Below are 22,963 nucleotides of genomic sequence, written 5' to 3' on the forward strand. Positions count from 1 at the left end.
AGTCCAGGGCCAGCATGGGCTGGCTGCGTGATCGCAGACAAGTCATTTAACTTCTTGGAATCTCAGTCTTCTGATTTGTAAAATGGAATAATAGAACCTACCTGACCAGTTCATGGAATGGATAAAATAAGATAAGGCACATACCATTATGTGTGGGTTCTTAGGTAGTTTTGGTTCACTTCCGTCCTCCCCAGAAGAGCCCTTCATCTGAGACAGGAGATATTCCTTTAGGCAGCTGATGGTCTGATGGTTGAGGCAAGAGCCAGAATTGGTAAGATGCTAGAATAAGCCCTACAGACTCACCGACCACAATGTTATGGTGCACAGTCTCATTTCTCTTGTCACAAAGGGGACATAGAGGCACAGAGAGACTGATATTTGAGGCACTCTGTAATGTCTCTGTTGTAAAAATTTGCTGGAATGAAGCAGAAAACAGATTAAAATCTAAACAGTCCCCAGCCTATGTGCCCTGACCATGTTGGAAATCTCCCCGTCAGACGCCTGAGTCAAGATTTACCTACTTGGTGCTCTGCCCGCACTATAGGTTTATCATAGAATTACCTTTACAATAAAAACCGACAACCACGAAACGTTAATACTGTAACCCACGTTCGAGATCTAGGGGGTTACCTAACTTGCTCAAAGTTACAGCTGGTAGAAACACAGGGAGGATGCAAAGCCAGGGTTGCCACGCCCTAAAACCCACGAATTTCCTATCCGTGGGGTACTTGTTCCACAAAAGATGGCAGTTCTCAAATCAGAAATACAGAAAAGAAGATGGGGAAACACGAATGACAGGCAAACAAGAGAGAAAGCAATTAGGGAAATGCAAACCCGAGTTGTAATGTGACACCACTTTACAAACGTGAGGATGGCTACGATGAAAAAGACAGACAACAACAAGTGTTGACGTGGCTGTGGAGAAACTGGCACTCTCATACGCGGCCGATGGAAATGTAAAATAGTGCAACCACTTTGAAAAACAGTGTCTCGGTTCTCAAAAAGTTGAACAGAAAGTTACCATATGATCCAGAAGTTCCGCTTTTAGGTATGTTTCCAAGAAAATTGAAAACATACACCCATATAAAAACTTATACACAAATTTTCATAGTAGAGTTATTCTTAATACCTAAAAAGTGAAAACCCAAATGTTCACCGCAAATACAGAAAGTAGACAAGTAGTTTCTTACCTGCTGATAGAGAAGGAAGTGGGGAGGGAGGCATGAGGGCCTGGCTTATTTCACTTAGCATGATGCTCTCCAGTTCCATCCATGCTGTAGCAAAGGGTAGGAGCTCCTTCTTTCTCTCTGCTGCGTAGAATTCCGTTGTGGATGCTAGCAGAAAACCTAAGACTACTGGTGAGAGACGAAGAACTTTGTTTCTCATGGCAACAGTAACAGGGAGAATAGAAGCATTAGCACCAGTTCCTCAAGCCCCAGTTCCCACAAGGCGATGCAAAGGAGGCAAATAATACCTGCACCTGCAGTGAGCTGCATTACAAGAAAGGAACCTGGATGCTGGGCCACTCGAATATTTTATAATGGGCACCAAGCCTGCCTGACTTTGGCCCCAGAGGAAGACATCATCTCTGTCGGAATAGACAGACAACAAACCTGCCTTTTGCTCCAGAGGGAGAGACTATATCTTCTAAGGCTGTTTGCTGTGCAAACATCCTTTAAAAAATGGCCTGGACCGAGGGCAATCTGTCAGCTCACAAGCCATGCAGAAGTCTGAGAGACCCATGGAGAATTGTCTCCTGACACACGGATACAATGGTCAGGGCTGTTTTTGTTGGTATGTTTTTTTTGTTATAGTAAAATATATATAACATAAATTTTACATTCTAATTGTTTTTTGGTGGTAAAATGTATGTTTTTTACTCACAGCACTTCTGACACCGAATGTGTAGGGTTTTCTCCCCCTTACACCAACCAATTCTGACACCAACTCAGAGTCGGCACGGACCGTACAGGTTAAGGCTCAGTCCCACAACACCACCGCCCTAGTGCAGACACCAATTGCAAGTCCTGGGCCTCCTCCACTTCCGACTGGCTGGCTATCTATCGGGAGCTCCCACAACCCCTTCCTCAGGTTCCCTAATTTGCTAAAGCAGCTCAGAGAACTCAGGAAAGCACTTTGTTTACTAATACCGGATTATTATAAAGGATACCGCTCAGGGACAGTCAAATGGAAGAGATGCTCAGAGCAAGGGATGGGGGATAGGGTGCGCCCTCTCAGCTCCACCGCCTCCCAGCATCTCCATGTGTTCACCGGCCCAGAAGCTCTCTGCACCCTGTCGTCTAGGGTTTTATGAGGAGGTTTCACTATGTGGGCATGATTGACTAGCTCATCGGTCATTGGTGATTGAACTCAACCCCTAGCCCCTCTTTCATTCCTGGAGATTAGGGAATAGGACTGAAAGTTCCAAGATTAACTCAAGGTTTGGTCTTTCTAGTGACCCCACCCCCATCCTGAAGTTACCTAGGCTGCCTGCCAAGGGTCAACTCATTAGAACAAGAGACACGCCCATCACTCAGGAAGTTCCAAGGGATTTAGGAGCTCTGCATCAGGAACCTGGGGCAAAGGCAAATTATATGTTTCTTATGCCAAGCTTAAAATTTACCATTTTAACTCTTTTGATGGATAATTCAGGGGCATTAATTACACTCACACTGCTGTGCAGCCATCACCACTCTCCGCCTCCAGAACTTCGCCCTCCCAGACTGAGACACTGCCCCTGCTAAACAGCAGCTCCCTGTTTCCCCCACCCCAGCCCTAGGTAACCACTGGTCTTCCTGTCTCCATGAGTTGACCGTATCCGGGGTACCTCATGTAAGTGGGGTCATACAGAATCTGTCCTTCTGCATCTTGCTGATTTCACTTAGCATCGTGTTTTCAAGGTGCATCCATTTGTAGCGTGTATCAGGATCCCTTGCTTTTTATGGCTCAATAATATTTCATTGTATGGATGGATATGCCGCGGTTTGTTTATCCGTTCTTCTGCTGATGGGCCACTGGGTCGTTTCTACCTTTTGGCTACTGTGAATAATGTTGCTGTGAACAGATATAAATATCTGTTTGACCTCTTGCTTTCGATTCTTTTCACCTAGAAGTGAAAATGCTGGATCTTGTGGTAATTCTATATTTATTTATTTAAGCAACTGCCAAAGTGTTTTTAACAACAGCTGCACCATTTTATACTCCCACCAGCAATGAACGGGGTTCCGATTTCTTAACATTCCCTCTAATACTTGTTATTTCCTAGTTTTTAAATAATAGGCATCCTAATAAGTGTGAAGTGGTATCTCATTGTGGTTTTGTTTTGCATTTTCCTAACGATTAGTAATTTTGATAATCTTTTCATGTACTTATTGACCATTTGGAATTTTTTTCTTTAAGATTTTATTTATTTATTTTTAGAGAGAGGGGAAGGGAGGGAGAAAGAGAGGGAGAGAAGCATCAATGTGTGAGAGAGAAACATCCACTGGCTGCCTCTTACGTGCACCCCAGCTGGGGACCAGCCCGCAGCCCAGGCACGTGCCCTGGCTGGGAACTGAACTGGCGGCCTTTTGCTTTGTGGAAAGATGCCCAATCAACCGAGCTTCACCAGTCAGGCCTGCCATTTGGATAGTGTCTTTGGAGAAATGTCTATTCAAGTCTTTTGCCAACATTTGAATAGAGTTGTTTTGGTTGTGGTTGAGTTGTAGTATTTCTTGATATATTCTGAATGTTAATCCTTTATCTGATGTATGCTTTTGAATATTTTCTCCCATTCCGTGGGTTGTCTTTTCATTCTGTTGATGGTGTCCTTTGATGCACGAAAGTTTTCTTAATTTTGACGAATTCTAATTGACCTGACTTTTCGATTGTTGCCTGTGATTTTGGTGTCATCATGGCCAGGGCTGGTTTTGTTGCAAATGACAAATGCAGCCATCCGGGCGAGAAAGGCCTCAGTGTATGCAAAGGGAGGGCCCAAGGCAGACCTGGACCGGACACAGCTAAATCCAGCAGTTACAGCCATCACCCCATCACTCTCTCTCTCTCTGTATCTTTTCTGCTGACTTCCTACTGGCTTCCTACATTCTCATCCAAGTTCTTTCCAGAAGCACCAAGCTTCTAGGGCCCTCACAGCTCAGAACCCTGGAGGAAAAGAGGAAGAACCTTTCATGCTGGTTCTACCAAAATCCTTGGGACAAATTCTAACTGGGGTCCCCCGAACCAATCACTGGTAGGAGGGCTGGGTGCATGCTCTGACTGATCTGCTCTGGGGCAGGTGCCCGCCACGAATGAACAAGATTACCATGGAATGGGGGAGGGGCTCCCCATAGCAAGAACATTGACAGGCAAACATTCCTCCCCAGGAGGGACCCAGGAGTCTGATGGGCAGCCAGGTCATGAGGTTCTACTTTGAAAGGACATTCCTCACCTCAGACTTCCCACGGCAGCCGGTGGGGGGCGGAGGTGGTGGTGCGCAGCACTGGGAGAAGTGGAGGGAATCCTTTTGGTTGGTCCCTGGAGGAGGCAGCGTTTATGGAGCCCTGCAACTGGTGGGAGGGTGAGCCCAGGGCAAGCTGGGCCCCGGGCAGTTAGGTAGAACAACCGAGGGGCTAGGTGTCCCTGCCGCCTGAGAGCCTCCCCACCCAGCCCTAGTGTGTGGTAGGAGCTAAGAACACGGACGCTGGAGCCGGACTGAGTTCGCAGCCCAGCAGCCTTTCATTCTACCCATGCCACCTTGAGCGAATCGGTGACCTCTCTGTGCCTTCGTATGAAATGGAGGTAATACCAGTCCTATCTCACAGGGATTAACTGTAATGTAGATCTGTAAGGTTCAATAACTGCATCATTGTTATTACTAATTTGGGCCACTTTTCCGACCACATTTACTGGCTCACTGGCAGCTCCAGCTGCATTCACCACCCTTCAAGGCACCTCATCCAGCCTCCGCCGTGCTGTTCCCACTGCCTGAAGTGCCTTTGCCTCCATGCGCGCTTGACCATTTCGTTGTTGCCTCCTCCACTGAGCCTTCTGTGCTTGCAGAACCATGGCCCTTACCTGGACCCCTCCTGAGGTCAGGGCCTGGGTCCCCTCTGTTGTTGAGTTCACAGCAGGGTCTGCCAGCTGCAGGTGTGGGGAGGGGGCAGTCTAAGGGCAGAAACAGCACAGAGAGCAAAGGAGAGCACAGCTGGTCCCAGGGACTGAAAGTAGCTCAAGATCCTGCGGGTCGCATGTGAGGGGCAGGAGGGGATGCTGAGAACAGACAGGTTGCCAGGCCAGGCTTTGCCTTGATCCTCAGGCACTGGGAAGCCATAAAGCGCTTAGGCAGGGGAGTGATGAGGTCAGATTTTTGCTGAGCAAAGATCCCTCTGGCTGCAGAAAGGGAATGGATGGTCCAGGGAGATGGAAGACAGATGACATGCGGTAGCTGCAGTCTAGGTTGAGGCACAGACAACAGATGACAGAAGGGGACAGTTTGACAGATGTAAGGATGGAGAACAAACGGCTTGGCGACTGATTTGAAATGGGGCCTCAGTTTTCCCTCCAGGGAAATGGCAATGAGCAGGCCTTGCCCCGCTGGCCTCTCCAGGGAGATTGGAAGATAGCAGGCACCGGGCACTAAGCACTTTAAACAGTAACATATCTCCCATGTAATCCCATACCCACCCCCAGTCTATCCCACCCCCAGGTAGGATCCAGGTCAAGCCCAAGGCCAGGCACTGAGGGGGCTTGGTCGAGCCTGCAAACCCCAGACACCAGAGCCAGACCTCCCCGCAACCCCACCCTGGATGAGCCACCAGACAAGGGACCAGCCCAGACCCACAGATCCCTGGAGCGGAAAGCACATGGTTCCTTCCTGTTTCGTCCTCCTCACCCATGACTGGCAGAGACACAGACTGATCTGGAAGGAGAGCACGCCCTGGGAACAGTGCTGAGCACAAGGGCCAGGCCAGGAGCTGGTGCCATAGGACCTCCACCCCTCACCAGCTGGGTGTCCTCGGGAATCATGAATCCAGTTGCCCAGCAGCAGGGCCAGGTCCAGGACCCAAGTGCTCTGTCTTTGGTTCTGGACACCCATAGGCCTGATGGCTGTGTTTATATCCCGGGAGCCCAATACCTCTCTTCTCTGAGCTTTGGTTTCCCCAGCTACAAACTGGGTGTGGAGAAGGAGGGGAGAGAATTCTGGAAGCTCTAAGGGCTCCCCTCCCTAGTCGGAAATGGGACGGCCCGCATGGGCCTGGCCGTTGGCAAATCATCCTTCCGGACTTCTGAGTCCCCATCCACCAAAGGCAAACACCCCAAGAGAGGAGTCAGACTGCAGAAACAGCCTTGAGAACGGGGGTCCAGGGCAGGAGGCCCCCATGGGCACACTAAATGGCTGTAGGGCATCCTCTTGCCTGTTCCGGACCCTGGATTCCCCTCCGCGACCTGAGGGCCGGAGAAGGGCATCTCTGAGAACCTGTCTTTCTGGCATTCTGGCTGTTAGGGCGTGGAGGGGTGTGTGGGAGAGGGATGGGAAGCTGCCCTGAACCTGGCATTCAAAGCCCCTGATTTGGCCCTACCCCCACCCATGCTGGAGCCTCCCTGTCCTGTCCCAGGGCCCCACTTCAGACCCTATTGTGTCGGACCAGAGCTCCAACCACATCTAATCTGTCCTCCACGCAGCAGCAAATGGGATCCCCTACATCTCAAATTGGATCACACCTCTGCCCTTCTTACAAACCATCCAGGGCTCCTCGGCAGGCATCCACCATGCAGATGCCAACTTTGCAGCCTGGCATTTGAGGCCCATTGGAACTTGGCTTTGATGACCTCCCAGGCTCAGCTCCGACAAACACAGACATTTGCAGACACACCACGCCGTCACATCTGCAGCAGCTCTCCCTGCCCCTAACACCTTCCATTTGCTTGTCCACACTCCACCAAAGAATAACCTCCTCCAGGGAGCCTTCCTTGATACCCCAGGCAGGGATAGAGGCCACCTCTGTCTTCCCAGAGACCTCTTCATTTGTCTTTCCACCTGCTGGAGCTCCTCCAGAACAGGGCCCAGAGCCCAGTGAAGTCCCTGCACACCATAAGGCTCCCTGCAAAGAAACGTCAAATGAACAAGTGAGTGAGTAAATAAGCAAAGGCTACAAGTGAGGCCATTTCTCATGGATTTAGCTGGTCTCTGATAAAATTATGAGTGATAATAGAAGCCCCACTGGGGGAATACCTGCTTTTACCAGAGAGTAGCCCAGGTGTCCTAGAGTCCTTGCTTTGTTTGAGCCCCAACAGCGCTATGAGGTGGGTCTTACTATCTCCATTTTGTCATTAAGGACCCTGAGGCTCAGAGAGGTAAAGTCGCTGCTCATGAGCTGCAGGGCAAGGCTGGAAACGAGGTCTGCCACGTGCCAAGCTCTGGAGAGGGACCGGTGATGGGTGGCAGAGCAGTGCAGGTGCCAGGAATGAATCTAACTGACCTGGGCCATCCCGGGGGAAGGCGTTGGTTGGGGAGAATATATGGGACTGCATGGGAGAATTAGAATATTGATGGGGCCCTGGCTGGTGTGGCTCAGTGGACTGAGCACCAAATGCAAACTTCAGGGCCGCCGGTTCAATTCCCAGTCAGAGCACATGTCTGGCGACTTGCAGGCCAGGTCCCCAGTAGGGGGCGTGCGAGAGGCAACCACACATTGATGTTTCTCTCTTTCCCTTCACCTCTCTCTAAAAATAAATAATAAAATCTAATTTTAAAAAAGATTTATTGATGGGGCTAGAAGAACTCTGAATTTTCCAGGGAGCTCTGAGGAGAGACCCCACCCAGAGTGTAGCCTCATGTTTCGTATGAGCAGGGGTGATGCCAGGATGTAGCTCAGGGAGCTCTGTGTCCCCCCCCCCCCCCCCCGGCCTTCACCTGCTCCATGATCAAGAGCTCTCCCATTCTAAGATGCACACAATTGCTATTTTCTCAGACTAATGTTATGACCTATGCAAATCTACCAGTCTCCTCCTCTACCCCCTCCAATCTCCCTCTACCCCAACAAACATTCTGGAGGTCCCCCTGCCCACCCTGAGCTCACCCTACCTTCCCGTCAGGGTGCAGGCCCTTTCCTGGAAGCCACAGAGGGGCTTCCCCTCCGCTAGCCTCGCACCAGCCTGATGGTGGGGCGGGGGGGCGGGGGAATCAAGCAGAAGTCACCTGGCAGGGGCCTGATTTTTCCCCCAACGTCTGTCATGTCAAGGTCACTTCTTGTTTTTTGGGGTTTTTTTAGAGTACTTGCTTTTTTGAGAGAAGGGGGGGGAAAGAAGGGAGCAAGACAGGGAGAGAAACCTGGATCAGTGGCCTCTCACACGCTCCCAACTGGGTGCCTGGTGCATAACTCAGGCATGTGCCCTGATGGGGAACTGGAATCGAACCAGCGACCTTTCAGTTCATAGGCTGTAGCTCAATCCACTGACCACACCACCAGGGCCAAGGTCACTTCTGTGCTGGAGCTCAGATGGGCACTTGTTCCCATGGTCTCTTTGCACCAGCCTGGCCAAGAAAACCAGGGTGCCCACTACTCTTCTCTAAGCTGCGCCCAAAGGCCCCCACTCTGCCCTGGGCTCAACGACTGAGATGTGAGACATGGGAGGGAGGGAGGGAGGAAGTGGAGACAGAACAGTGAGAACTCTTCCAGAAGCTTGACTGTGTAGGGAGGAAGCAGCACGGCAGGAGAAGCCTGGGGGGCTGGGATGGAGGGCACTGTGGGCTGAGCTGGCAGCACAGGAGGGGTGGCTGCAGAAGAATGAGGGGAGAAGGGAGCAGGCCTGGGCTTACTTTGGTGGCAGAAAGTGGAAGGAGGCCCCTCTGAAAGGGCTTTCTTTGCTCTGAAGGAGGAGTTGAGGGCCACTGGGGTTGAGGGTATAGGGCCAACAAGAAAGATGGAGCAGAGGTTTGAGAGGGAGAGAAGGGAGGCCAGTCCCACACAGGCAAAGGTTGGGGACCCAGCCAAGGCGGGTAGTGACCTCATCTATGTGGCCTCGGGGTCCTCAGCTTAGTCGCATCCTCCAGCCACACTCTGCTCTGTGCTGTAGGACCAAGCGGTCCTGTGGAGCCAGGAGTGAGGGATGTGAACACACTGGCTGTGTTCACAGGATTCCTGGCCCCGGCTGGCAAGGGAAGGGAGGAGAGACTGGGAAGATGCTGGCCTGGGTGCTGGACAACTCCAAATCAGCGTCCCTGGGGCAGAGGGAGTGATGGTGCGAAGGCCGGGAAGCTGGGAGGCTCTGGGAGGAGGATAAGATGCAGCAGCCCCAGTGTGGGGTGGGGGCAGATGATGGTGTGGCAGGTGAGAGTGCCAGGGAAGACCTGGGACAGTGCCGCAGGGAGAGGCAGGGAGCCCAGGCCCACCGGCCCAAGTTCACCCTTCTCAGCTAGGACTGTTCACAGCCTGAATCTCGAACAGCTAGATGGAGGCAGCTCCGTGGTGGCTCCGAGGCCTCTGTCAGTCCCCAGGCCCCGAGAGACACACACCACAAGTGCAGCCTGCAGCTCGCGACACAAACATGGCCTCAACCCAAGTTGCTTCTGCCCCCCCACCCCACCCCGTGAGATCCTAAGTCCTCTCCGTGTAGATGCTCCCCTAGAAATTCATTTATTTATTCATTCACTCTACAAGTATTTATTGAGTACCTACTATGTGCCAGGCACTGTCCTAGGCACTGGAGATGCAGTAGTGACTAAAACATGAAACCCCTGTCCTGGTGGAGTTTACATGCTGGTTGGGGAAGACAGACAATGAGCAGACAAGCAAACACAATATTATGTTAAGAGATGATAAATGCTAAGGAAAAAAATGTAGCCAAGGAGAGGAATAGGAAGCATGGGTATGCAGAGCGGGAGGTTGCATTGTAGCTAGAGTGGGGGCCGGTCTCATGGAGAAGGGGTACCTGAGTGAGCGCCTGAAGGAGGTGAGGTCCGGCCTGTGTCCTTCGCACGCTCTGCGCAGGCAGCAGCACGCTCTTCTTCAGCTGGAACCTCTGTGCCGCTGCTGACCTCCCATGTTGCACCCCGAGCCAGGCAGGTGCCCCGACTCTGATCTCCTCTCCACAGCCGCCCCTCAGCTGCCCACAAAGCCTGTTCCTCCCGCATTGGGCAGGCTGCAAATGGGCTGCAGCCCCACATGACTGACGTTTGAAGGCGAGGATTTGGAGTTTGGTGGAAGGCAGTCTGGCTGATTGGAATTCCACCAGCAGATGGGTGGCCTTAGTAAGCTACTAAGCTATTGGGGGCTTCAGTTTCCTCCTCCCAAAATGGAAAGAGACCATGCTGCTCCCCTCGCCTGCCCCCTGCAGGACCCAGGCAGGGAATGAGACAGGACAGAGGCAAAGGGTGTTGCCCTCAGGTTTGGAAGTGGTCACGGCCCCCTGGCCTCATGCCTGGTTTATGGGTTCCACCACTGGGTTCCCTGGGCCTGGACGTAAGCACAGTGGGGATAAAAACCGACTGATAAGTCATCTTGGGATGTCCTGGGGCTTGGGGACAGCCAGACTGTGTGGCAGTATGAGGCAGGTCAGACTAGGGGAACGAAGCAGTGCCTAGGGGCAGATCTCTGGGGCTGGTGTGATGAAGTATGTCTCCCATTGAACTTTCTTCAGGTGGAGTGCAGTGGCCTGGGAGCAAAGGAGTGAGTTCCCTGTCGTGGGAAGTATGCAAGCAGAGGCCAGCCAAATCCTGTCAAAGAGGCTTCAGGGAGCCTCCCTCTCTGAGGGGTTGGGGAGAGCTCTGGGTCAGATGCTCTTAAGGCCTCTCTGGCCAGGAGGGTCCAGAGCTCAGAGCCCCGTCATTGACCCCTGGGCTTTGGGGTCCAGATGGGTGTCTTATCTCTGCCAGGTGGGCTTGGGTGCTAGGGAAGGTCAGAGCAGGGCCAAGGCAGGGGGGCTGCCTTTCATGGGAGGGGAGGGATTCTCTGAAGCTTCCTCCACACCCAAACCTTACCTGTGAGAGCCATGGACAGAGCTGCCTACCTTCGGGGCCTCAGTGTCCACCTGTGAAACACTCAGGCAGAAGTGGTGGTCTGCCCTCTGGAGGGTCAGGGGCTGGGGTACCCAGGAAAGCTCAGAGGTACTACTCCATTAACGTTATTTCCCTTAAATCTTCTCTGTCATCAGCCAAGACAAAGATGTTTTAAATTGTCATTGAGCCAGGCAGCACCAAGGACAGAGCCATGTGGCTCTCCTTACAGACTGGGTTCCCTCACTCAACACTTCCCAGGGCTTCTTGGGGGCTGGCACCTAGGCTGTTCACTGGGGCCCCGAGGACAAAGTACACCTTGTCCCAGTTCCTAACAAAATTAGAGAATGGGAGGAGTGTGAGTGACCTTGACCCTTGGACTGGTCTTTTTCTCTTTTTTTAAAGATTTCATTTATTTATTTTTAGAGAGAGGGAAAGGGCGGGAGAGAGAGAGGGAGAGAAACATCAGTGTGTGGCTGCTTCCCGCACGCCCCCAACCAGGGACCTGGCCCGCCACCCGGGCGATCTTTCGGTTTGCACGCCCAACCCACTGAGCCTCACCATCAGGGCGGTGTTCTTTCCTTCCTCACCTCCTGGCCCCCATTGCTGTGTCCTTTCCCAGGCCACTGTGTTCCTGAGAGGGGGGGTGGCATGATGGCTTTATGGTCACTTCGGGCAAATTCCTAGCTTCTCTGGCCTCAGTTTTCCCATAGGGAATTGTCACCTTTCTTCCTGGTCAGCCTGGTCCTGGCCCACCACTGATGCACTTTGTCACCTTCAGCAAGCCATGCGCCTTCTCTAAGCCTGCTCTCCCGTCTCTGAAAGGGGCAGCACAGCCCCACCCAGGGCTGTTGTGAGAGCAACTGAGAGCCTGCCGAGAAGCACTCGGTGCAGTGCTGGCGCCTGCGGAGCATCCAAGAAAGTGCAGCAGCGAAGTAGCTCAGGGAAACAGGTCAGGAGCTGCAGTGACCTCCCTGGGGTTGCACAGCAAGTAGAAGGTGAGTTAGGACTGGAACCTGGGGTTCCAGCTCTCCAGCTTCCCGCCCAGACCCTACTGAGATGACACAGTGGTTACTCTGGGAGCTGTGGGGGGAAGTAGGCTTGACGACAGTCCCTCTGCTGGTGGCCTCCAGGTGCAGGGTCATGTCTGGCCTCCTGACGGGAATGTAAGGGCTCTGGGGCCAAAGCTGTGAACATGGGCTGTGGAGAGAGGAGATGGAAGCATGGGGATGCAGGTCTATGGGCAGGACTCCTGGTTTTCAAGGGACAGAATCCTAGGTCAAATGGACTGAGACAGCAAGGGACTTTATCAGCTCACACCACCAAAAAGTACAGTGGTTGGGGAAGCTTCAGGCGCAGCTGGAACAAGGCACTCAGTGGTGCTCTCAGGAACCCGTGTGTTTCCGTGTGTCAGCTCAGCTGTCCCTTAGCTTTACTTCGGACAGTATCTGCAGTGTTTAGGCCGGTGCCTGGCGTGTAGTTACCTGTTCCGGCAGCTCCAGGCCCACTTCCCACCAGCTTTGCAAACCCAGTGGAAAATCTCTCTCCTTCCCAACATTCCAGCAAAGGCTCCAGAATTGATTCTGAGGCACCCAGTGAAGGTCGTTCATCCACCTCTGAGCCAGTTATGGGGCCTGAGGAGCCCACTCATCTCCCCTTGACAGGCCGATGTCACAGACCCACCACTCCCAGATCCTCACGACTCCAGGAGAGGAAGGATGGGACCCCCCAAAGGAAAAGCAGGAGGTGGGGGCCTAATCACCGGAGGGGGTCTAGGAACTGAGTGGGAAGAAACTACAGAGGAGCAGAACAATGACTGCCTGTCGGGCAGGCCGGGTGGCTGGACCTGGGCCAGCTCTTCCCAGCAGACGGGAGTGTGGTCATCTGAGAGGATGGGTGGGTCCTGCGCGCACCAGCGGAGGCCGTCAGCCAACTGCACTGCTTACAGCCAGACGGCTGGTTCTTTCTTGAAGGGAGACCCAAGTGGTACACCTCCACAGGGAAAACGCTGAACATCCCTGGGGTCCGGGCAAGGACAAGACCCTCCCATACCAGCTCCAGGGAAAGAGGGCTTATTGGAAGGTCTTGGGATCTCCCAGAGCCCTGGGTGGGAGGAGCTGCAGCCCCATGGCCTTGGAGAGTCAGGCACCAGGGGCGCTCCCTCTCCCATCACTGCTGCTGTCTGCTGGACCCCCTGCGCTCCCTCTCTCACAGTTCCTCAGACCAAGGCCCCCGTGGCTTCTCAGCCCTGCGCCCACCTTTGTGGTGTCCAACCTCCTCATCTCCTTTCTAAGAGAGAACCTATTGCTAACTTCGCCACGCCTCAGCTTCCTCATCTGAGATGAGAGCTGTGAGGGGTAAATGAGATACGGCGTGGAAAGCATTTTGGCACAGCGCTTGGTATGCAATCAGTGCTCAGTGGAAAACGTCTGTCCTGCCTGTGGCCAGGTGGCCCGAGCTCAGGGGTGAGCAGCGGGGGCCTGGCACGCAGCAGAGGCTCAGGAAATGCGAGTTCCCTCTTCGTTCAGCCTATAGGGGCTGGAGAGGAACCAAAGGAAGCAGCCTCAACCTCCAAATTCCCCAGAGCTACAGCTTCCCCTTCCTTGCACTGAAAATGGTTGTTTCAGTTCCAGCTTTAATTCCTGTTGAAAAGGTGGTGAGAAAGGGAAGTGGAAAAGAGAAGAGAGATCAGGTTTCCCGCCCTCCCTGTGCCCTCCTCCTGCCAGGTTTGCCTGTTCTGTGGCCAGCCCGATGGTGCAGCTGAGACCGAAACTCCTCCAAAAGGGGTTGGCTCTGCTGCCTGTCTGCTGTCCTCCGGGTGCCAGGGTGGCACTGGTATGGGGAACAGGGCCTCAGGCTAGATGCTGCCTGGGTCGGGGCTGGGCTGGTGACTGGAGCACAGAGGACATAATGGCCCTGTCAGGGAGACACCCTGACTAGCCCTGTTCATCAGGCAAAGCCCCAAGCTCCTGGGCGGGGAGGTGGCTCGTGTCGGGGCACACAGAAAGGTGGTGACAGATCCCAGCCTGCCTGACTCCTCCAGGGAAGGAAGCTGAGTCTTGACCCCTGTCCTCCTGCGCCCTTGCTGCTAAATTCACAGATCAGGGGCTGGGCAAGGGGGATTCCAGAGCAGTTTCCCAGCAGGCAGGCAAGTCAAGGCTGGGGGCCTCTTCCCATGTCCAGCCTGGTCTGGGCTGGTTCCTGGCTGGCTGGCTGGCTGTGACTCAGGCTTCCAGCTCCTGCCTGTGGTCATCAGGCCTCCTCATCGCTTCCAGATATGAGGGCCTGGGGTGAGGACAGGGCAGGGGGCCGGCTGCCAAGTCCTCTAAAGGGTATCCTGAGACTGCAAGATCCAAGCCGCCCAAGGAGTTTCAATGCTTGTCAGTCTGCCCTTACATCTAAGCCAAATTGCTTCTTCTGCAGCATAAACTGACCCTATGGATTGTTGCCTGAATGACTAAAAAGTTGCCCCTCTGTGGGAGGGGGACCTCGTTCGGTGTTCCTGCTGATGGTGTGCATGAAGGGGAAGCAGGTGGTGGGCACCTGGGCTCGGGGTGGCACTCCTGGGGCCTCCACCTCGGACGGACTGGGCTCCACACTGGTACTGTCATCCTGCCAGTGTCCCCGTGGCTCTTGTGAGCCTCATTGACCAGGGGAGAACCGGAGAAAAGGGCTTATCTGGGAATGATTGGGAGAAAGGCTGGGGAGTGGGTCAGGAGGAGAGGAGGCTGGGAACCGGCCCTGACTTCGTTCAGAGCCAGCCCCAGCCCGGAAGCCCCTGCTGTGTGCAGACCCGCCACCAGCCCAGGTCTGCAGGTGAGGCTGGCCGTGATGCGCAGTCTGCTGGCGCCATCTCCTGGCCGTAGGCCCTCAGCGCAGGGAAGACACTCCTCTGGGAGTCCCTGAACTTGAAGGAAACATTGGAAAAGGGGGCTATAGAGTCAGAAAGACCCTATTGGAATGCCACCTGGCTGTGACACCTTGGGAAACTCATTGGCCCTTCCTCAATCTTAGTCTTTTCTCCTGTAAAATGAAGAGAAGAGTCTCTTCCCACTCCCACCCTCCTGTAACTGCAGATAAAGCATCTGGCACGGGGCAGGCAGTTAAGAGATGACACTTGGCCCTGACCGGTGTGGCTCAATTGGTTGGGCATCGTCCTGCAAAATGAAATGTCACCAGTTTGATTCCTGGTCAGGGCACAGGCCTGGGTGTCAGGTTCAGTCCCCAGTCCAGGTGCGTACAAGAGGCAACCAATCGATGTTTCTCTCCCTCTGTTTCTCCCTCCCTTCCCTTCTCCCTAAAACTGAATAAATGAAAGTAAGAAAAGAAAAGAAAAGAAAAGAAAAAAAGAAACGGCGCTTGGGCTGAGGCCCCGAAAGTGGTGGAGACTGTGGTGGGCTGAGGGCACCCAACTTGCGGGCATTTAGGTTGGGCCTGGAATGGATTCATTCAGTTAACGGATGTTTGTTGAGCACCTACTGTGTGTCAGGGCACCTCATATACAGGGTTTCATTTCATTTCATTCCTACACCAGCTTTTGTGATAGGTACCAGTGATCATTCTCATTTCACAGACAAGAAAACTGCAGGGATGGTAGGTGAGGATTCGTCGGAGAAAGCAGGGGAAAGCGCCCCAGGCGGAGGAAAGAGCTTGTGCAAGGCTGAGGGGCAGGAAAGCCAGGTGGGGAGGATGAGGCTGGGCTTGGGGGCAGGGCACTTGGGCTCTGCTTGGAGGTTTTATGAGGGGCCAGCCCCCTTGGCCCTCCCATCTGGCCTCCTCCTTCCGTGACTCCTCTTCTGTTCCGGCTACAATGTTCTTCATTTCTCACACAAGGTAGGCCCGCTCCCCGCCTCTGTGCCTCCTGCCTGGGATGTCTCTTCACTTTTCAAAGTCCCTGTGCCCATGGCTCTTTTGGGCCCAGCAATAGACGTGTCTTCCACAGGAGCCCTTCCAGGTCACTCCAGGTTTACCAATGACCCCGAACACACTGGAGCTCTCCCCCCAGATGGCAGGAACTAAGTCCCAAGCCCTGCCCTGAGGAAGCCCTTGGAGCTGCTCCCATTCTTGGGACAAACAGTGGCCCACCCTGGTGGAGGTGACCACAGGAGTTCACCCTGGGACCCCAGCAGAGGACTAGCTACTGGGCTGATGGCCAGGCCCCCTTGCCCTTCCGGGTCTCCGCCCAGCCCAGATCAGACCAGGAGGTAGCTCCTTGCTTTTAACCAGCACAAGCAACCTCCTGGCAGCCCTGCATATGCAGTAGGTGCTCAATTCATGAACAACTGACTGAGTTTTTACCAGTAGTTCAAACCTGAATTTTCTCAGCTCGGTCTAAACTTCTGGCCCTGACTTGGTTCCTCAATCTGTTCACCTGTAAAATGGGTTTGGGGGTGAGGTCAGTGCTTACACTGTGTGCCTCCCTCTGGCAGTTCACCCTCCCAGCCTGCTGTGGCCAGGATGAAGGTCGGAGAGGGAAAGGGGCTTCTCTGGAATCACACAGTGGGTAGGGGCCCCCAGCTCTGTGTCCTGGTTTGGTGGTGAGAAGGAGCTGGGGGAGAACTTCACTCAGGTGAGTTCCCAGAGGCGTCAGCTCCATCCCACAGCTCACACCTATCAGTCCCAGTGGGCTCCGGGCCTGCCAGGGGGAAGGGGGCCGTGACTGCTGAAGCGGAACATGCAGGAATATCTGGTGGCGTATAGTAGGTGTGTAATCAATGCTTTTGGAGAAAAGGAAGAGAGCTAAAAAGGGAGGCAGAGAGTGGCTGAGTGAGCGAGTGAGTGGACAGCCACGGAGAGGGCTGGGCATGTCAGCAAGGGAGCTATCGGATCCATGGAGCAAGGAGGGATGGAGGGAGATGTGGGTGACTGGGAAGGTGGTTCTGGGTGTTACGGCTGAAGGCTCCTTAATCACTAAGCTGTCCCTTTGACAGGTGAGAAGGCTGAGAAGAGGCTGCGGAGAAAGGAAGCTGCTGGGTCTGTGCAGCTGACCTTAGACCCCTGGTGCCCCCACGCCCCTCTCCCTGTACCCCTCGCCACCCTCTTTCCCCTGCTGGGGTGGGGGAGGGTTCCGGGAAGGACCTTTTCACCGCCTCCCTGTTCTTCAAGTCCCAGTTTCCGCCAGGCCTTGGTGTTAGGGGTGTTAGGGCGGGGGTGGCCCCCGCAGGGGCTATTTCAGTCCGAGAGAGCCCTGACAGGAAACAGAGGAAGCTGCTGGCCTGGTCAGAGGTGTCGCAGCCTGGGCTGAGGGCAGGCGCGGGGAGCCTCACGTCTGGCTTCCCCTTGGCCGACACTCTTGAGACCGCCGAAGGCGCTTCGGGGACAGAAGGCTGCAGGTGAGGGTCGGGGCATCCCAGGCCATGGCCGTGTAGAGTGGGGCTGGGCCTGGGCACAAGGGATGGTCACTTTGCGCAGGCAGGCTGGGTTTAGCGCTGACCTGAAGCAGGTCCACAGAGTTGGGGGTGCCCAGAGGAAGAGACTCCACCTCAAAAGCAAGATTGGATCTGGAGCGTGATGGACACTTGGGGTTTGAGGAACAGAGTTGGGTTGAGAGGCACTTCATGTGGAGAGAACAGTGCAGATGGGGAGGCTGGAGAGGAAGTCCAGATTGCTGGCCATCTCGGTCGCTTGGGAACAGCATGAGAAGGGGAGTGGAGGGGCCTGAGGTGCTTCAGCAGAGGCTGGGAGGCCCGGCAAAGCTGGACTGACAGGACTGGGGTTTGAGCTTTCCCCCAGACCACAGGGGGTACAGCCGGGAAGGAGGCAGGCAGAAGCATCTGTTGGAAAGCCCCCCACCACGGGCAACGGCTAGAAGAGGCTGGGACCGAGCTGGTCCAGGCCTCAGATCCCAAGACTGGGTGACGGGTGCGAGAGCTGGAGGAAGCCAGTGTCAGGAGCCGCCTGGAGGCAGGGGCCAGGCGAGCTCCCTGGGAGCCAGCTCCTGCCCAGAACTGGGAGGACAGCTCACCCCACTCCGTCCTCAGAAGGCAGAGTGGATGAGGGAGCCAGGTGACGGCCAGGCCTGCCCTTCCTGGCGCCGACCTAAAGGTTTGCCCTGGGTCCTCTCATGCAGCTATGCTTCCTGCCAAGAGGCCCCAGCTCACCGGGGGCCAGGGGAGAGGGGGGCAGGCAGAAAATGACTAGAGTCTCCTGTCACCTAAGTCAGGGGCTCTCTCTGGGGTGGGGTCTGAGGGCAACAGGCCTCTCAAAGGACGGTTCAGGGACATAGCACGGTTCTTCCACCAGCTTCCTCCTCCTCACCACGACCCTCTGCCCCAGCAGGCTGCTCTCCCCTCAGGCCCTGCCTGCTTCACCTTCCTCCCTACCTAGGGACACCTCAGTGGTGCTCACACCCCTCTCCACCCCGGGAAACTCTCCTCAACCATCAGGGTCTTGCTCCATCCTTCATCCTCCTCGGAAAAGTCTCTTCCATCCTGTGTGTGCACTGGTCTCCCCCTTCAGGCCAGCACATGTACAGGGTGAGGCAAAAGGAGTTTAACAGTTGTTACTGTGGGAAATAATACAATAATTAATAAATAATAACACAAGAATATACTCTGTGTTTATTCCTACAAACCAACTTTTGTCCCACCTGGTACATGTACAAATATAGCTAAATATGTATGGGTACTTCTGTATCCATCTACTCACATCTAATCTACATGCTGTGCCCTCGTGCATCCACCAGGCAGTCACCAGCATGAAATGCCAAGCATGTGAAAACCAGAAAATGAATGCATGAATGAAAGAAAGGCCCGAACAAGTTAATGAAGAGATGAGTGATAAGCTTTCTCTTGCCTGTACTAATCTTGTCTTCCTGGCTACAGTGGGGATACCACCAGGCTTCCTCTTTGGCCTCCCCGTGTGCCTACCTGGTCGGCTGGGCACCCAGCACTCCTAACTCATGGGACCACAGAGAATCTTTGGTAATGGAAGGTGATGTGCTATGTGAGATACCGGCCAGAGAATCCAAACATCATCATTTTGCAGTTTCCCAGAAGCTGGGTAAAATATTTTCGTCAAAATGAAATTTTAAGTTGGAAGAAATTAGTGTGGGGAGTTATGTGTTGCTCTAATATAACTTTTAAAAATCTCGCCCTGGCTGACATGGCTCAGTGGACTGAGTGCTGGCCTGTGAACCAAAGTGTTGCTGGTTTGATTCCCAGTCAGGGCACATGCCTGGGTTGCGGGCCATGTCCCCAGTGGGGGACACGTTGGTGTTTCTCTCCCTCTCTTTCTCCCTCCCTTCCCCTCTCTCTAAAAATAAATAAATAAAAGCTTTAAAAAAACCCTCATAACTTAGCAGGCATATTCACATTAGGAATAGCTACCACTTGCCCTGTGCCACGCAGTGATCTTAACCACGGCCCTATGACAACATGGGCTGTGGGGAACTTTATAGATGGGGAAATGGAGGCATAGAGGTTCGGCAGTGGGCCTAAGGCCACACAGCTCACATGTGGCAGAGCTGGTATTTGAACCTGGTCATCTGGACTAGAGCGCCAACCCTGTGTCACCCTCCGAGTGCATCTGCAGGACTTTATGTTTTTTCTGGGCCTCAGTTTCTCCAGTCTGCAAAATGGGGAGAGGGGAGGATTTGACTCGCTATCTCAATGGCTTTGCCTCACGGGTCCATTGCAGTTGAGTGGTGCATTCTCTCTGGACACCAGTAAATGTGGACATGCCAATTGGGAAGTGGGCACCAAGAAGTCAGACTTATCCCACCAGGGGCCCCTTAAAGCATTATGCTTTTCGTTCCCCCAAACCCCAACCTGAAAGGAGGAGTGGAGGGATTAGGGGTAGGGTAAAACAGCACGGCATGGCATTTATTAAGCATCTGCTGCATGTCAGTCCTACAATACATTTTACTGTTGAGGACACAGGCCCAGAAAAGGCAAGTGATGTGCCCTGGGTTGAACAGCACAGAAGAAGGGAAGCTGGTATTTGAACCAGGGCTGCCTGATTCTCTGAAGTTGGGATGGGAACCTCTACGTTCTAAGTCCATGGGCTACTAAGCTGCCTCTTCTGAGTCAGGTGGTTGGGCATGGGCTCCAGCTCAGGCTAGGGCTCTGCCTCCAATTCACCGAGTAAGATTAAGCAGCCACTGCCCTTCACTGTGTCTAAATTCCCCCCCCCACCCCCCACCCCCCCACCCCCACCCCCGTGGCCCCTAGCTATAAACAGTTGACCTGGTTGCTCCCTGTCATATGCAGTCAGGAAAGCTGTTTTTACTCTAGCCACCAGAAGGCGCTGTGGCATCAGTGGCTCTGCCAGACCAGTCTGTAGCCTTGAGTCAAAAGGAAAAAGGCTTCTTACTGAACTCTTGAATTCCCTCCTTTCCTCATTTTACAAATGAGAAAACAGCCCAAAGAAAGACCATGGCTTTGGAAGGAGGTACACGCTGTCCTTGGTCAGCTCACGGTGTGTGGACATTTTGTTCATGTTGATTCATTAAGAGTTGCAATGGTCCTCAGTTCCCTGGACCTGGGGCTTGGCTCTCAATGGAGAGGCACCAGCTTTGTGCTTCTCCTCAGGAGGTTCCTGATCTGTGAGGAGACACAGACCCACCATAGCCACAGTCTCCAGAGTCCGGGGCTCCCCTGGGAAGCCTTGTATAGCACGATTTAGTGCCTCTAACCCCATGACATCCTGAGAGGTAGGTGCGCCATTCCCCACTTTTCAGATGGGAAAGCTGAGACTCAGAGAAGGTCTGTCAGCAGTTCAAGGCCACATAGCGAGTAACTAGGCTGAGATTCAAACCAAAGTCCATCAATCTCCCCTTACAGAGTAGAGACATTTGACTAAGGTTTTAAAGGATGAAAGAAGTTCACCAGGAAGTCTGGTGAGAAATGAATATCAAAAGAAGAAAGTGAACTGGATTTCTCCCAAGCTTGAGCTTTATCGTATTCCAGGTTTTTTTCACTGGAGGGCTGTGTGGGGCCTCTGTGAGGTGGAACCAGAGACGTTTCGGGTGGGGAGATCAAGGCCCAGAGAGGGACCGGGTCAGTGAACGGGTGTCTGACAGGGTGTGTGTTGCTTCCCCAGCTTCTCCAGATGTAGGAAGCCGTTCCGGCAGCCATGGAGTGGCATAATGGCACCAGCCAGGCTCTGGGCTCACCGCCGACCACCTGCGTCTACCGAGAGAACTTTAAGCGACTACTGCTGCCACCTGTGTACTCGGTGGTGCTGGTGGCCGGCCTGCCACTGAACATCTGTGTCATTGCCCAGATCTGCACATCCCACCGGGCCCTGACCCGCACAGCTGTGTACACCCTGAACCTGGCCCTGGCTGACCTGCTGTATGCCTGCTCCCTGCCCCTGCTCATCTACAACTACGCCCAAGGTGACCACTGGCCCTTCGGCGACCTCACCTGCCGCCTGGTGCGCTTCCTCTTCTATGCCAACCTACACGGCAGCATCCTCTTCCTCACCTGCATCAGCTTCCAGCGGTACCTGGGCATCTGCCACCCTCTGGCCCCCTGGCACAAGCGTGGGGGCCGCCGGGTTGCCTGGCTCGTGTGTGGCATTGTGTGGCTGGCCGTGACGACCCAATGCCTGCCCACAGCCTTCTTTGCCGCCACAGGCATCCAGCGTAACCGCACCGTCTGTTACGACCTGAGCCCACCTGCCCTGTCCACGCGATACTTGCCCTACGGCATGGCCCTCACGGTCATTGGCTTCCTGCTGCCCTTTGCTGCCCTGCTGGTCTGCTACTTCTGTCTGGCCCGCCGTCTGTGCCGCCAGGACTGCCTCGCAGGGCCTGTGGCCCAGGAGCGGCGTGGCAAAGCAGCCCGCATGGCTGTGGTGGTGGCAGCTGCCTTTGCCATCAGTTTCCTGCCTTTCCATGTCACCAAGACAGCCTACCTGGCGGTGCGCTCTACGCCCGGTGTCCCCTGTCCCACTCTGGAGGCCTTTGCAGCCGCCTACAAAGGCACGCGGCCCTTCGCCAGTGCCAACAGCGTGCTGGACCCCATCCTCTTCTACTTCACCCAGAAGAAGTTCCGCCAGCAGTCACATGAGCTGCTACAGAAACTCACAGCCAAGTGGCAGCGGCAGGGCCGCTGAATCCACTGGGACAGGACACGTGGGGCCCGAACAGCCATAGTATTTACCATTGTGGCCGGGACACCAGGAGCCTGACCAACCCTAAAACATGCAGAGAATTAGAGCTTAGCTCAGCTGGATGTGAAGTGAGGGCCCCACAGACCCCCAAATCTCACCAGCTATTTATGGAGCCCTTTCTCTGGACCAGGTCCCATGGCCACAGAGAAAGAGAAGCCGGAGCCTGGCTCTCCAGAACGTCCCAGTCAGCCATGGAGAGTTGGGCGAGCCATGTGAAGCTGCTCACAAAAATATATCGTGATGTGTTCTGTAACAGGAATATGCTGCCTGCTTTGGAGTCATGGGAGTGAGGGAAGATGGGAGGGGGAGGTGACGGCTTCTGGGGAGAGGCATTTGAGCTGGGTTTTGAGGAATGAAAATGAGTTGAGAGTGATGCTCCATTTGTTCCGCAAACCTTTACGGACACCTGTGTTCGAGCCTGGGTTGGTTCTGGGGCCCCAAAAGAACCAGCGCCAGCCCTGCCCCAAACAGGCTCCCAACTACCGGAGGCACTGACACAGTGATGGAAAGGCCATGACAGAGGGAAGCATGGCTGCGGGGAAGGAGTGCCCAGAGGGTGCCCGTGACCCAGTCCAGGGAGTCAGGAAAGATCTTTTTGAGGACGAGCGGTGGAGGGAGGGGAGCATCTGAACCAGATGTTACAGGCTGATGGGGGCTCTGCAAGAAGAGGCGGGAAGCATGTTCATGCAGCCTGGGCCGGCCCTGTGCTAGGCTCTGTCTTGGAGCAGGTGGCAGAGAGTGGGGTGGAGGGCGTGGGCCCTCCCATGTGTGAAAGCTGCAAGAACAAGAGCTGTCTCATGGCTACTCTCCAGAAAACGGCAGGAGTGGGAGCTCAGCAGAAGGAGAAATCAGGGAGTGCTTCTTAGAAGAAGC

The 22,963-nt window shown here is 54.3% G+C and overlaps 1 protein-coding gene across 9 annotated transcripts in view; it reads left to right on the forward strand.

Annotated features, from left to right (window-relative positions):
• P2RY6 (pyrimidinergic receptor P2Y6) overlaps window positions 1-22,341 on the forward strand; it is a 33,728-nt gene extending 11,387 nt beyond the window's left edge. For 5 of the 9 annotated variants that reach the window (XM_045182060.2, XM_053925609.1, XM_071221453.1 and 2 more), the window contains one exon: window positions 21,014-22,341. In XM_045182060.2, the coding sequence (XP_045037995.1) occupies window positions 21,047-22,033 (987 nt within the window). In that variant the 5' untranslated portion in view covers window positions 21,014-21,046 and the 3' untranslated portion in view covers window positions 22,034-22,341. Of the gene's footprint in view, window positions 1-16,902; window positions 17,305-18,795; window positions 18,974-21,013 lie in introns of all 9 variants that reach the window. The other 4 variants (XM_053925611.1, XM_045182063.2, XM_053925612.1 and 1 more) reach the window with 3 other exon arrangements.
• Window positions 22,342-22,963: the final 622 nt, after the last annotated feature.

Source organism: Desmodus rotundus, chromosome 5 (genome assembly GCF_022682495.2).
Source record: "Desmodus rotundus isolate HL8 chromosome 5, HLdesRot8A.1, whole genome shotgun sequence".
In the NCBI taxonomy this organism is placed as follows: domain Eukaryota; kingdom Metazoa; phylum Chordata; class Mammalia; order Chiroptera; family Phyllostomidae; genus Desmodus; species Desmodus rotundus.